Here is a 13,135-nt window from a genome sequence, read left to right as displayed (position 1 = left end):
AAGTGGGATTCCTATGTTGTGCCCATCTTCTAACTAGAAACCCCATAAGCCTCCTAGCCTATGAGCCCATTTGGCCATTAATACAACATGCAGATTTATCAGCAAGTTAGAAAATCATATCTATGTATAGATACTCATGATGTGATTACTGGATATGGTGGAAGCATGACGATGGGATAGGTTCTCTGGCAGTGAGATGATGCCTTATTAAATGTGGGAATTATGAGGGATATTATAAAAAGGGGTTCTTCACCACTGGTACAGTTACCCATGTGCGCATAGTGTCATACTTTCTTCCATTTTTGCTACTACTTTGCTCTCTTAGTTTCTGACTTGATCGTCAGAGTAGTTGTGTCCCTGGCCCGTGGAAGTCTTACTTCGCTGATATTTATAGGTGATTCCCTGAGTTCTTTAGCGAAAGTCTTACTCCCAGTCAACTTCCATGCCAATTCACCTGTGGTCCACATTTCATCGTGTCCATATGACATCAGTGTGATATTCCTTTCACAATTGTTGAATCCTTTCTAGCTAAGGAAGAGATCACTATCTTTGTGGGGTGAACCCTTGATGGCTCAACCATGTCTACAATAGATTCTCTAGAAGTGTATGGTCGTTCTAAGGATGAATCTGATTGATAAGAGAAAATGGATGTTGTGCTATATATAGAATCCAATGTTCATGGTGATGGAGAAATTTTGGATCGTGTCTACAAATGATTGAAAGCTCTTGATGCATCAACTCTTGAGAAACAACTGCTAGTAGATTTTCTAAATTTAGTGTCAAATAATTTTTCTTTTGGACTACCATCTGACACTATTCTAAACTCAAGAATGAGTTCTTTCAACTTGAGATGACTGGTGCAAGAGTATCCACATATTTTTATTATTAGTTTTGATAATTTTTATTTTTTTAGTATTTAATATATTTTTAGTAATTTCTATCTTTTGTATACTTTTAGATTTAAGTCTGTTTAAAAATTTTAAGATTGTTTGTCTATTAATAATTTTTTTAAAATTATTTTTTCTTTTTATAAAATAGGAATTGTAGTTTGTATATTATGATTTTTTTTTTTCATGTGAATCTATAAAATAGAAATTGTAGTTTATATATTATGTTTTTTTTTCTTTTTTATGTCTATATAAACAGTGTTTAAGAATAATCTTTGAATATTAATAAAATTTTATTTTATAAAAAAATCTAGAGGACATAAATTATTTTTACGTACCTTTTAAACCCTTATTCCTCTGTCAGCTTATAGAACCATGCTATCACGTCAAATCTAAATTAGAAAACACCCTTCCTATTCTTTTGCAAAACTTTTTAGATGAAATAAAAACTTCTAAAACCACTTTTTATTAACAGTATATATACAAATTTTTTAGAAGCATGCTTCTTGATAAAAAAAACAGGGATCGAGCACCTTTTTAATTTCCGCTCTTTAATATTTTTAATAATTCAGAGTTTTCTCTTTAATTTTATGAAAAATATTTTCGAAGCATTAATTAAAGTTGTCTGATTTTTCAATTTTTTAGTTTTTGATTTTTAAAAATCTTGACCAAATGTTGGATGTTTCTCCATAAGCGCCCTTAAAATTAAATCATTGTTAATAATATTATATGGGTATTTCAAATCTTTGTCCAATTACTTTACTTTGTTAAAGAATTCTCCAAATCTAACTCACGAATAACTGTTTGTAATTTTTTATTAACATTTTAATTTCTCATCAAATACCTTATGGCATTCAAAACTGTTTATAATTTTTATTATTGGAAATAATCTAGTAGAAAACGTAATTATTCAATATTATATTAATTACAATGACTAATTTTAGGTCCATGACCATGAACATTTTATACTTTACCATGTACAATTACTAGATATCATATTTAATATTTATTTACAGTAATTTACCGAAAAAACATACTTAGGTTTTTAAATTTACCAAAAGATGTATACTGCTTTAGCATTTATCAAATGACGTACCTTTTTATAGTGATTTTCTTATTCTACCCTCTAGACAAATTTAACTGATTTTTTTTTTTGTCATTTCTCTCTCTTCTCTTTCCTACTATGCATGCAACGCATCTTCTCTTTCCTTCTTTTTTATCTTCTCTTTGTTTTTCTTTTTTTTTTTCCAATTTTTTTCTCAAACATGTTATAAGAGTTCAAATCCACGTTGGGCCTGATATCTCTCTATATCAAGCCCAGTGGGCCTGATATGGAGAGATATCAGGCCTAACAACATGGAAAAAAATAAACAAAAAAAAAAAAAGATTTTTCAACACCTCTGGTCCACTACTAGAAATGTCAAAAATAACAATGGAGAGCATATTTAGACTCCTTGCAATTTTAGAAATCTATAGGACCCAGTGGCAAATCCAGAAATTCAAGTATGGAGGGGTGATCACGATGAACAAGAAATGGTATCCTCCATCTCCACCGGTGAAACCTCATAATACTAGGGGTTCCATCGCCGGCAAGGGGGCGACCGCCGATGCCACCCCCCCCCCCCCCCATTGGATCCGCCCCTGACAAGACCTGAAATGATTGCAATATGAGGTATCTAAGTCGATTAGTGGGTTTTGACCGAAACTCACTAATGGACCTAGAGAGCTCCGGTTGCACCTATTTCAGTTCCTGTGGGTTCCTAAAATTGCAAAGAGTCCAAATATGCTCGCCATTATTATTTTGGCATTCCTAATGGTGGATCAGAGGTTTTGAAAAACCTAAATATCTCTTTCTTTCTTTTTGTTTCTTTTTCTTTTTTTTTGTTATTAGGCCTGATATGAAGAGATATCAGGGCCACGTTGGGCCTGATATCTCTTTATATCAGGCCCAATGTGGGCCTAATATCTCCCCATATCATGCCCAACATGGACCTGATATGGGAGATATCAGGCCTAATAAAAAAAGAAAGAAATAAAGAAAGAAAGAAAGAAAGAGAGATTTAGATTTTTTAAAACCTCTGGTCCACCACTAGGAATGCCGAAAATAATAATGAAGATCATATTTGGACTCCTTGTAATTTTAGAAATCCACAGGAACTGAAATGAGTGCAATCAGAGCTCTCTAGGTCCATTAGTGGGTTTTGGTCAAAATCCACAAATGGACCTAGAGAGCTCCAATTATACCTATTTCATTTTCTGTGGATTTCTAATATTGCAAGGAGTTAAAATATGCTATCTATTATTTATTTCAACTTTTAAAAGATGTTAAAATATAATAAGAAAGAATCAACAAAATAATCCCTATACATTTTAGGCTTTTCAAAACCTCTGGTCCACTACTAAGAATGCCAAAAATAACAATGGAGAGTATATTTGAATTCCTTGCAATATTAGAAATCCACAGAAATTGAAATGAGTGCAATCGGAGCTCTCTAGGTCTAAATCTCTCTTTCTTTCTTTTTTAATTTTTTTTTCTTTTTTTTGTTATTAGGCCTGATACGAAGAGATATCAGGGCCAACGTGGACCTGATATGGGAGATATCAGGCCTAATAACAAAAAAAATAAAAATAAAAAAAGAAAGAAAGAGAGATTTAGTTTTTCAAAACCTCTGGTCCACTATTAGGAATGTCAAAAATAACAATGGAGAGCATATTTGGACTCCTTTCAATTTTAGAAATCCATAGGACCTAAAATGGCTGCAATCTGAGGTCTCTAGGTCGATTAGTGGGTTTCGATCAAAACCCACTGATGGACCTAGAGAGCTCCGATTACACACATTTCAGTTTATGTGGAATTCTAATGTTGCAAGGAGTTAAAATATTCTATTTATTATTTATTTTAACTTCTAAAAAGATGTTAAAATATAATAAGAAAGAATCAGCAAAACATTTCCCATACGTTTTAGGTTTTTCAAAACCTTTGGTTCACTACTAGGAATGTCAAAAATAACAATGGAGGACATATTTGAACTCCTTACAATATTAGAAATTCACAAAAACTAAAATGGGTGCAATCGGAGCTCTCTAGGTCATCAGTAGTTTTGACCGAAACTCACTTATGGACCTAGAGAACTCCGATTACACCCATTTCAGTTCCTGTGGATTCTTGATGTTGCAAGAAGTTCAAATATACTATCTATTGTTTATTTTTACCTTTAGAATGCGTTAAAATATAAGAAAAAAGAATCAATATAAAACCTCTACGTTAGGCCTGATATGAATCATATCAGGCCCATGTTAGGCCTGATATGATTTCATATCAGGCCAAATATGGGTCTCACTCTATTAGGAATGCTCAACTGTTTTAGGAACTCTTCATTTCATAATGGAAGTGTCTATGATTGCTCTAACACTATGTGGACAATAAAAAATTAGAGAACGCGAAGCAGAATAGGCTGAGAAAATGAAAAACAAAATTGCTATGATTCACAAAGAAGCCAAAGAGAAGAGAGCAACGACTGAGGCTATGTGCCGTGAAGAGCTATTGAAGTGAGAAGAAAGTGCGACTAAATATCACACCACAGGGCAGATGTCAAAGCAAGGTTGTAGCTACCTCAGTTCATGAGAAATGGAGATAGTAACAAGATGTTATCTCATGCATGTTTTTTAGCTTATGGTGTGTTACTGAGGACTTTAGCTTGTATCATTGTAAGAAAATAAGAGGTATTTAATTTACAAGTCCAATTCTTCTTGTCTTTGTAATTCTTCATAAATACTGTATTTTGTCTTTGTAGTTCATTATGATTTTTATGTTTGGGTCAGTAGCATATTCTTTCACTTGTACAATTGCTTCAAGCTAAACATAAGAATGCACTAAAAAAAATCATATCAGGCCCATGTTAGGCCTGATATGATTCCATATCAGGCCTAACGTGTAGATTTTTTGTTGATTTTTTTTATATATTTTAACACCTTCTAAAAGTTAAAATAAACAATGGATAGCATATTTGAACTCCTTGCAACATCAGGAATCCACAGGAACTGAAATGAATGCAATCAGAGCTCTCTAGGTCCATCAATGGGTTTTGATCGAAACCCATTGATGGACCTAAAAAACTCTGATTGCACTTATTTCAATTTCTGTAATTTCTAAGATTACAAGTAGTTTAAATTTGCTATTCATGATTTATTTTAGCTCCTCTAAATGTATTAAAATGTTATCAAAAAATTAACTAAATCTTAAATGTCGTTGGACTGATATAATTTGTATATCAGACCTTTGCTATGCATGCATGCAAATAAAAAAGAGGAAAAAAAGAAAAGGAGAAATAAAAGAAGCAGCATGCATAGGAAATATGAGAGAGGAGATAGGAAACATAGAGGGAGAAAAGAAAAACGACAAAAGAAATTAGATTTGTTAGAAGGATAAAAAGAGAAGTGCACTTGAAAAAGTACTTTCTTTGATAAATACCAAAATGACATATGTCTTTTAGTCAATTAAAATTTCTAGGTGCGTGATTTGATAAATTACCTTATTTAATAAGAGTGGATTTTGATTTAAAAAATTATTAAAAGTATTGGTGTAAGATGAAAAATTCTCTAAAAAGTGTACACCTGTGCAACGTCATAACAAAACCTAATTTCATCGTCCTTGCGCAGTCACTCTAGCAGTCTCGCGCGGTCTCGCCTCAAGCTCCATGTCTGGTAAGCTTCTAGCTCTTCTCCGCTGGTTTTCTTCTCCTTCACAAGATTTCTGTTTATGATCATTGCTCAGTTAGGCGATATCTTGGGGTTTATCTCTTCTCTGCTTAATCTCAGGGTTTTAACGAGGAGTTTGCAAGGAAGAATTAGACCGCAGTGAGATGCAGAGATCCGTCATTCCGCTACTCCGACGATCCAGATGGTTCTCATCCTCCGCAACCGGTGGCGTGGTCGGGAGCACTAGCTCGGAGAAGATTGTCGCCTCCGTCCTCTTTGAACGCCTTCCGGTTGTCATTCCCAAAATCGAACCCATTGTCTACGCCTTCCAGGAATTCTCGTAAGTCTAGATCTTTGTTACTTTCTTGATTGATGAATATCGTAAACTCGATGGAAATAGCTGGAGTGGGTTGAATGTGGTACGTTTTTTAGGTTCCGATGGACGCAGCAATATCGTCGGAAATACCCAGACGAGTTCTTGTCGAGGGGGGAGACAAGGTAGAACGTATTTCATTTTGGCTATCTGATTTCTCCGATTGAATTCAAGTTATTTCGTTCTCTTAAGCTTGTTTTCACTTTGGCAATGCTTGTCCTGAATTCTAATAATTTGAAAGTTTGAGTAGTTATGCAGTATAATTATCAATAATACGTGATTTAGAATTCTTTGGTACTATATTTTCTTTTCATATGTTTTCCCAACTGGCTTGTTAGCAGGTTAGACTTCAAATTGTCTTATTTGAAAGGATCTTTGAACTGGACTCTCTTTCTTAAACTGTTGAGTAGATTTTGTTCGATCTTTTTTTTAATCTTATTATTATTTTTCTTAGTAGGAATGGAAACAGCTGTGATCTGTGTGTTCTTAGCTTATGATGTTATTAGTCTCCATGCTACATGTCTAGATTTCTAGAGTCTAGACAACCAATCTTCAGCAAAGAAATAACTACAGCAATACTTTACAGATTAGCAATAGATAAATGAGTATCACATTGGCTCAGAAGTCAATTTATTGTATTTCCTTGCAAAATTAGCTACATAGGAAATTTAGTAAGAATAAAAATTCGTCTTCCTAATGTACTTGTATATATATATATATATATATTGAGAAACCATAAAAATAGTCATATTCAGAATGGCTTTGGCATTGAAGTTAACTGAATATCATTTGAAAAGAATAAAAATAAAATAATATATTGTAGATGGACATTCAACACTTTCTATTGTTTTCTGATGAATTTAATTATGTTCCATGGTAATTGTTATTGCCTTAATAGGGGCAAAGGTGATTATAAGATTGACTATGTACCTGCACCAAGGATCACAGAAGCTGACAAGAATAATGACAAGAGGTAAACATGGACTTGGTTTCTCCTCACTTTGCTTGACATGATACTTAATTTGCAATGGTGTGGTTGTTTGATTGTCTTGCTCTCATCATGTTCCCATTTTTGTTGGCTATAGCATTTGCATTCCATAGTTAGAGCCACCTTAAGGAAGGGGGAGGAAAGCATTTTTCATGTATAGTTAACATAGTTTGACAATTAAGAGAAATAGCATATCCTGCATTTTCATGTATTTTCGTAGTTCTTTCACTATGAAGTCTATGTTGATTTCATTTGTAATCTGTCAAACTTTATACATTTGTTCTCATCTCATTAATAAGATCATAGACATTTTTTTCTCTCATCACCATTCATGATAAGTTGGGTGCATGCTTCATGTTCTTTTAACTTCTTTGCCCTTAATATACTGCATTTATTTATTTCAATTTTTTGCATCTTTGGTATCTAGTGTTGAAATCAATTCAGAAGTTTGTGATAAAATTTTTATATTTATCATTACATTGTAGTAGTTCCTACTCTTGACACTCAAAATGTGATTTTGATGCTTGTTCCTTGAACGCCAACTATTTGGACTAATAAAATGGTGATAAAGTGACCTTGATGCTTTATTTTTAACATTTATAAGTTTAATTTATTAAGTTTCTTCTTTATATTCCACTTCACTATCTTGATCAAGCTTAGCTTGAGAATTGGTTTGTGTGACTTATCTTGTTCCATCTCCCTTCAAGTGGCCTTTTGCTCCAATTTGCTTTACCTATTCCATTAGATTACTTGTTGCTCCTCACTCCTGATGTTGTGTGGCTTCTTGCTCACTATGTTTTCTTCTCTAAGAAACTTATAGTAATGTCACACCCTTCTTGTAATATCTAGTTCATTTCTTAGATGTCTTCTTGACAACTTTTGGATATTTCTCTCCCTTGTTTCATCCCCTGAGTAGGTATCTCGTCTTGATGATCGTTATTTTTCTTCTTAATGCCTTTGTTCATATCCTATTGGTAATTATCCAGGAATAAGTGCTTTTGTTCCATATTCATTGCCTATATCCCAACCATAGAATCTATGGCCCCAACATATCTTTGTTTTGTAGCTCCTCCATCAACAAGATGACTCAAACTCAATGATAGATCTCCTTGTCTGCAAGCCCTCTACCATTTGTGTACTAATAGTTTTTGCCTTCCTTCAATTCTAGGCATCTCAGAAAATAATTTTCAAAGTCCATGGCATCCTTGATTTATGAGCCATTTCTGATGCTTATATGATATATGCTTCTGGCTCAAAATTTGGGTTGTAGATTCTGGTCTTCTAAGCATATGTTTGGTAATCTTTTTGACTTTACACTATTATCTCATCCTACTTGTTCCACTGTGGTAGCTAAGCCACCAGATCAACAAAGAGCATTGGTTAGGCCACTTCTATTCCATCTTTACCATTTTCATAAGTCCTCTACTGCTTGAGTTTTGTCACACCCTGAGCGGTCTTTTTTGAAGGAAAATACACCCATGTGCCAAATAACAATTCTAATTCCTTTATTTCATAATAAATTTTCGACCCCACCTAGTGGGATAAGGTTTGGTTGTTGTTGTTGTATTGGATAACAAATTTTCTTTGGATCTATGCATGGCCAAACTCATTAATTCGCTGAATTACTCAATACCTCTACTATAGTCTCAAAGATTGTGTCAGTTTACAGCGGCTACATATTCATTTACTCTTGTGACTCTCCAGATACATGGTTGCCTAAGGTATTATAGCTTGTAGAATTTACAAAAGATAGTTCCTAATTGTTGAGCTCTATAGTTTTATGCATGAATCGTTTCAGTTAGGTAACACTTTTGATCCTTGTTCCTTATTTGAGTCTCAAGACATGCTTCTTCACCTTTTTCATTTGCCCATTATGAATTTTGGGATCCTTGTCATCTCTTTGAGGTTCGATTTTAAGTATTTTGTTACCTTCATCGTCAATTACTCAGCCTGATTTAGCCTTTTGAATGAAAGAATGGTCAATTTTGCTCTATGCACCTCAATAAAACAGAAATAAAGACTACCTATTTTGTTTCTCAATAAAACAGAAACAATGCAGTTGTCCTATTTAGGTGAATGGTCAAGTTCCATTCTATATTCTCGTTATTTATGATGTACAATGCAGTTGTCCTACTTAAATGCACTTGCTTTATTCTTCTTTTTGTCCTTGGGCAACGATAATCAAGTAAGTATATCAAGTATGTCAAGTGCATCTTTCTTGGGTATTCTAAGTTGTCAAAGGAATATTTTTGCCATTCTCCTAAGTAACAATGAGCTTTTGTTTAAGCTGACATGACGTGTTAGGTCTACTTTTTTCATGATCTTGTCTACCGCTAAAAGCAATTGCTAATATCCTTTCTATGCCTACTTGATTGTCTATCCCACTATCTTTTTTCTATCAACACTCGATACTTGAGACACGACCACTGCATATGTACTATTGGTGAACATAATCAGCCACTTCTCGAGACCTCTGCCCTACCAAACCCTTCTTGCTTCTTGGTTTGTTTTCTACCTGCAAGTTCATTACACTGTCAGGTGCAGATTGTGAGACTGTCCTCTTTAGATGATGACCCCACTGTATTATGGCTTGTTTTTTATCTTTTCACTTAATCATCACATATTTTTTATCCTGATGTGTTTCTTCGTTTAGGTCACTGCAAAGAGCACTTGACAGAAGACTTTATCTTCTCTTATATGGTAGCCCATACGGAGCCCCTGATGAGACACCTGTTTGGCATTTTCCAGAGAAAGTTTATGAAAACGAAGAAACTCTGCGTTTGGTATACCTTTGTTGGCAACAATGATACTACATGTATCCCTATCATTTGTTTTCTTTCTGAACAATGTCATTTTGAAGTTCTACTTAATTGGTTTGCAGTGTGCAGAAGCAGCATTAAAATCTGTACTTGGAGGGCTTAGTCATACATATTTTGTGGGCAATGCTCCCATGGCACATATGGCTGTGGAACTAAAAGATGACGAACCCAAAATTCCATCCTTCAAGGTAGACGTCAGTATTTGTGATAAATATTTTGGAGTTTAGTATCCATATCGCAACTCCTTGAAACGAATAATTAACCTTTATCAATTTTCCCGAAGTAGGAATGCATTAGTTGGAAGTATTTTGCTTTAGCTAATTATGAATTGCTAATTTGAGGTATAATTTATTATTTATCTCATTGGTTTAATATTTTTATGAAGGTTTTTTTTTTTTTTTTTGGTTATATTTCTCTGTATATCATGCAATGTCGTACGGCATTTAATCCTCTTCTCTTGTTTATTTTACCAAGCTTTCTTTTTCTTCTTGACGCAGAGGTTCTTTTTTAAATCTCAAGTCATCGGCACAAGTAAACTTCATATTGGGAACTGCAAAGATTTCGTCTGGGTGACTAAGGATGAATTAATCGAGCACTTTCCCGAGCATTACTCCTTTTTTAACAAGATGATTATCAGCTGAACCTGTCTTCATATATGGATATTAGACATGCAATTGACTTCATAGTTCCTCATATTTCATATGACCTATTGTCGTCATTGGTTTACTATTAGACGATAAATGGAAGTTGAAGTTATATATAAGCTGAGGATCCTCTTAATGAAACCAAACTGATGCATTTTTGGGCTTTAGATGTATGCATACTATTTTTCATTTTTATGAAGGTTGCTCTACTTTATTGGGGCTGACTGATTATTATCGCCTTGTATTGCAGTTGTACACAAGTTAGAACAATAAAACCGCTGTGTTTGTTTTATTCCTTAAGAATGAATTGTTTTCTTTACGTAGTAACTTTTTCTTAAAAATTTTATATTTGTCTTGATTTAAAATATAATAGGATAAAGTTTTAAAATATCAATTCAAAAGTAACATTAGATGACTAAGATGAGTCAACATTTACCTTAACGATGAATGTAATTTTATTTTTTCAGGATTGGAATTGGTTATGACAGTAATTCGGAGTGTTAATTAATAATACACGAGTAATAAAGAAAATTTATATTAAAAGATTTCAACAACTTTATACATAATTTTTACGATAATTTATCAAATGGGGTATTCAAATTTATGAATTCATCAAAAAAATATATTATACTTGGGTATTTATTAAAGAATATAGTGAAGTTATTATTCTTTTTATTTTAACTTTCAACCATGGCTCTCTTCCCTTTCTATTCACATATGCATATAATTTCTCTTCTCTTTCTCCTCACATATACATGCAATCTCTCTTCTCTTTCCTCTTTCCTCTTTCTTTTGGATAGATGAGTGCATGCATGCATATATGTTAGGCCTAATATTTTTTCATATTAGGCTCAATATGGATATGATATTTTTCATATCAAATCCACGGGAGCTAGGATTTAGCTGTTTTTTCTGATAACATTTTAACACCTTCGGAAAAGTCGAAATATGAATGGACGATACTGTTGGACTCCTTACAACCTTATAAATCCACAGGACATGAACTGGGTTCAATCAGACATGTCTAGGTCAATCAGTGAGTTTTGATCAAAATCCACTAATCGACGTAGAAACCTCAGATTACAACCATTTTAGATTCTATGGATTTATGAGACTGCAAGGAGTCCAATGTCATCCATTGCATATTTCGACTTCTTCAAAGGTGTTAAAATTTTATCCAAAAACTTGACTAAAGTATAAATCCATTCATATCGAGCCCACGTTGGGTCTGATATGTGGGTTTGATGTGAATGGATTTAAACATTTAAACCTTCCAGACAAGCTTCTGTTCTACTTTTTTCTAGCAATCCAACAAATGGCAGCCCACCATCACAAGCAACATGTAAAAATTTGTCATTGTCCCCTCGGATGGGTTTAGTGGCTAGCACATAAGGTGTTGTCACAATGAGGTCTGGGGTTCGAATCTCGGCAAAGCCGAGATAAATACCTCCCTTATGTACTAGTCACTATTCCAAAAGCTAATAACCGCCCGTGATTTACCTCCTCCGTGTTGACCTTGGGACGGATTGACGAGGGTACTAGGACAAATATATTCGTCTTTTGCCATAATGTAAAAATTTGTCATTTGCAATCATAAAGTCCAAAAGAGAAAGAGACAAGCTTATATGGATTTTAAATAGGATAATATTGTTGAAAGGTAAAAATTTAATAGAAAACAGACAATTAAATACATGATAAAGTGCAGAAAGTTACTGAATTGTAACAACCCTTCCAGATAGCATATAATCAACAAAGATTTCAATTGATGAGTTTAGACATGGTATATTCGAAGTGAGAAAAACTAGCTGTGTTAGAAAGGAAATTAGATTGATTTTCTAGTAATTGTGCAAGATAATTTAGTTCCTACATAAAAACATGTTATATGGTGTGGCTACCATCACTGTCAACCTTGGCCTTACAATTATTGTAATGCCAAGAGAGACACTAATATAATGTTTAAGAACTTGGTTTCTTAAACAAATGCATTTTCTTCCTGATTATATAAAAGTAACAAAGTAACTCCTAAATCTTGAAAAGAAACATTCAAAGGTGCCAATTATGTAAAACAATGAAAAGGTAGATTTATGGGAAAAAAGGTTCTATAAAACCCCGTAAGCCCTTAAGCTGTCGCACTCCAGTGACATTTTTTAATCATAGTTAATAGATAAATGATTAATTCACCAGTAAAATGATATTTTTTAATCATACTTAATGTATCATATCGGGCCAAACGTGTAGATTTTTGATAATTCTTTCTTATTACATTTTAACACATCCTAGAAGCCAAAATAAATAATGGATAGCATATTTAAACTCCTTGCAACCCTATAAATTCACAGGAACTGAAATCAGTGTAATCAAAGCTCTCTAGGTCCATTAATAGATTTTGACTGAAACTCACTGATGAATCTAGAGAGCTCCAATTGCATCCATTTAAGTTCATGTGGATTTTTGAGACTGTAAGGAGTTCAAATATGTTATTCATTGTTTAATTCGATTTTTCAGAGGTATTAAAATGTAATAAGGAAGAATCACACAAAATGTTCACGTTGTGCCTGATATGAATCATATCAAATCCAACGTGAACCTAATATGAATCATATCAAGCCCAATATGAGTCTGATATCATTTCATATCAGACTCACGAATCGATTTCCTTTCAACTGGTTTTGAAGTTACATGTTGCCTGTCTAGTTATGGAAATACTACAAGTTAAGTAGGTTAAC

The 13,135-nt window shown here is 33.5% G+C and overlaps 1 protein-coding gene across 1 annotated transcript; it reads left to right on the top strand.

Annotated features, from left to right (window-relative positions):
* The first annotated feature begins 5,499 nt into the window (after positions 1-5,499).
* On the top strand, positions 5,500-10,701 carry LOC121967291 (39S ribosomal protein L46, mitochondrial-like). Its single transcript, XM_042517409.1, has 7 exons — positions 5,500-5,591; positions 5,706-5,925; positions 6,018-6,083; positions 6,857-6,931; positions 9,600-9,729; positions 9,828-9,953; positions 10,263-10,701. The coding sequence occupies exons 2-7, from the start codon at positions 5,750-5,752 to the stop codon at positions 10,404-10,406; spliced, it is 717 nt and encodes a 238-aa protein (XP_042373343.1). The 5' UTR covers positions 5,500-5,591; positions 5,706-5,749; the 3' UTR covers positions 10,407-10,701.
* Positions 10,702-13,135: the final 2,434 nt, after the last annotated feature.

This window comes from Zingiber officinale, chromosome 3B, assembly GCF_018446385.1.
Source record: "Zingiber officinale cultivar Zhangliang chromosome 3B, Zo_v1.1, whole genome shotgun sequence".
NCBI classification, from domain to species: Eukaryota; Viridiplantae; Streptophyta; class Magnoliopsida; order Zingiberales; family Zingiberaceae; genus Zingiber; species Zingiber officinale.
Note: the sequence above shows the minus strand (reverse complement) of the source record. Positions and strands in the feature narration are given on the sequence as shown.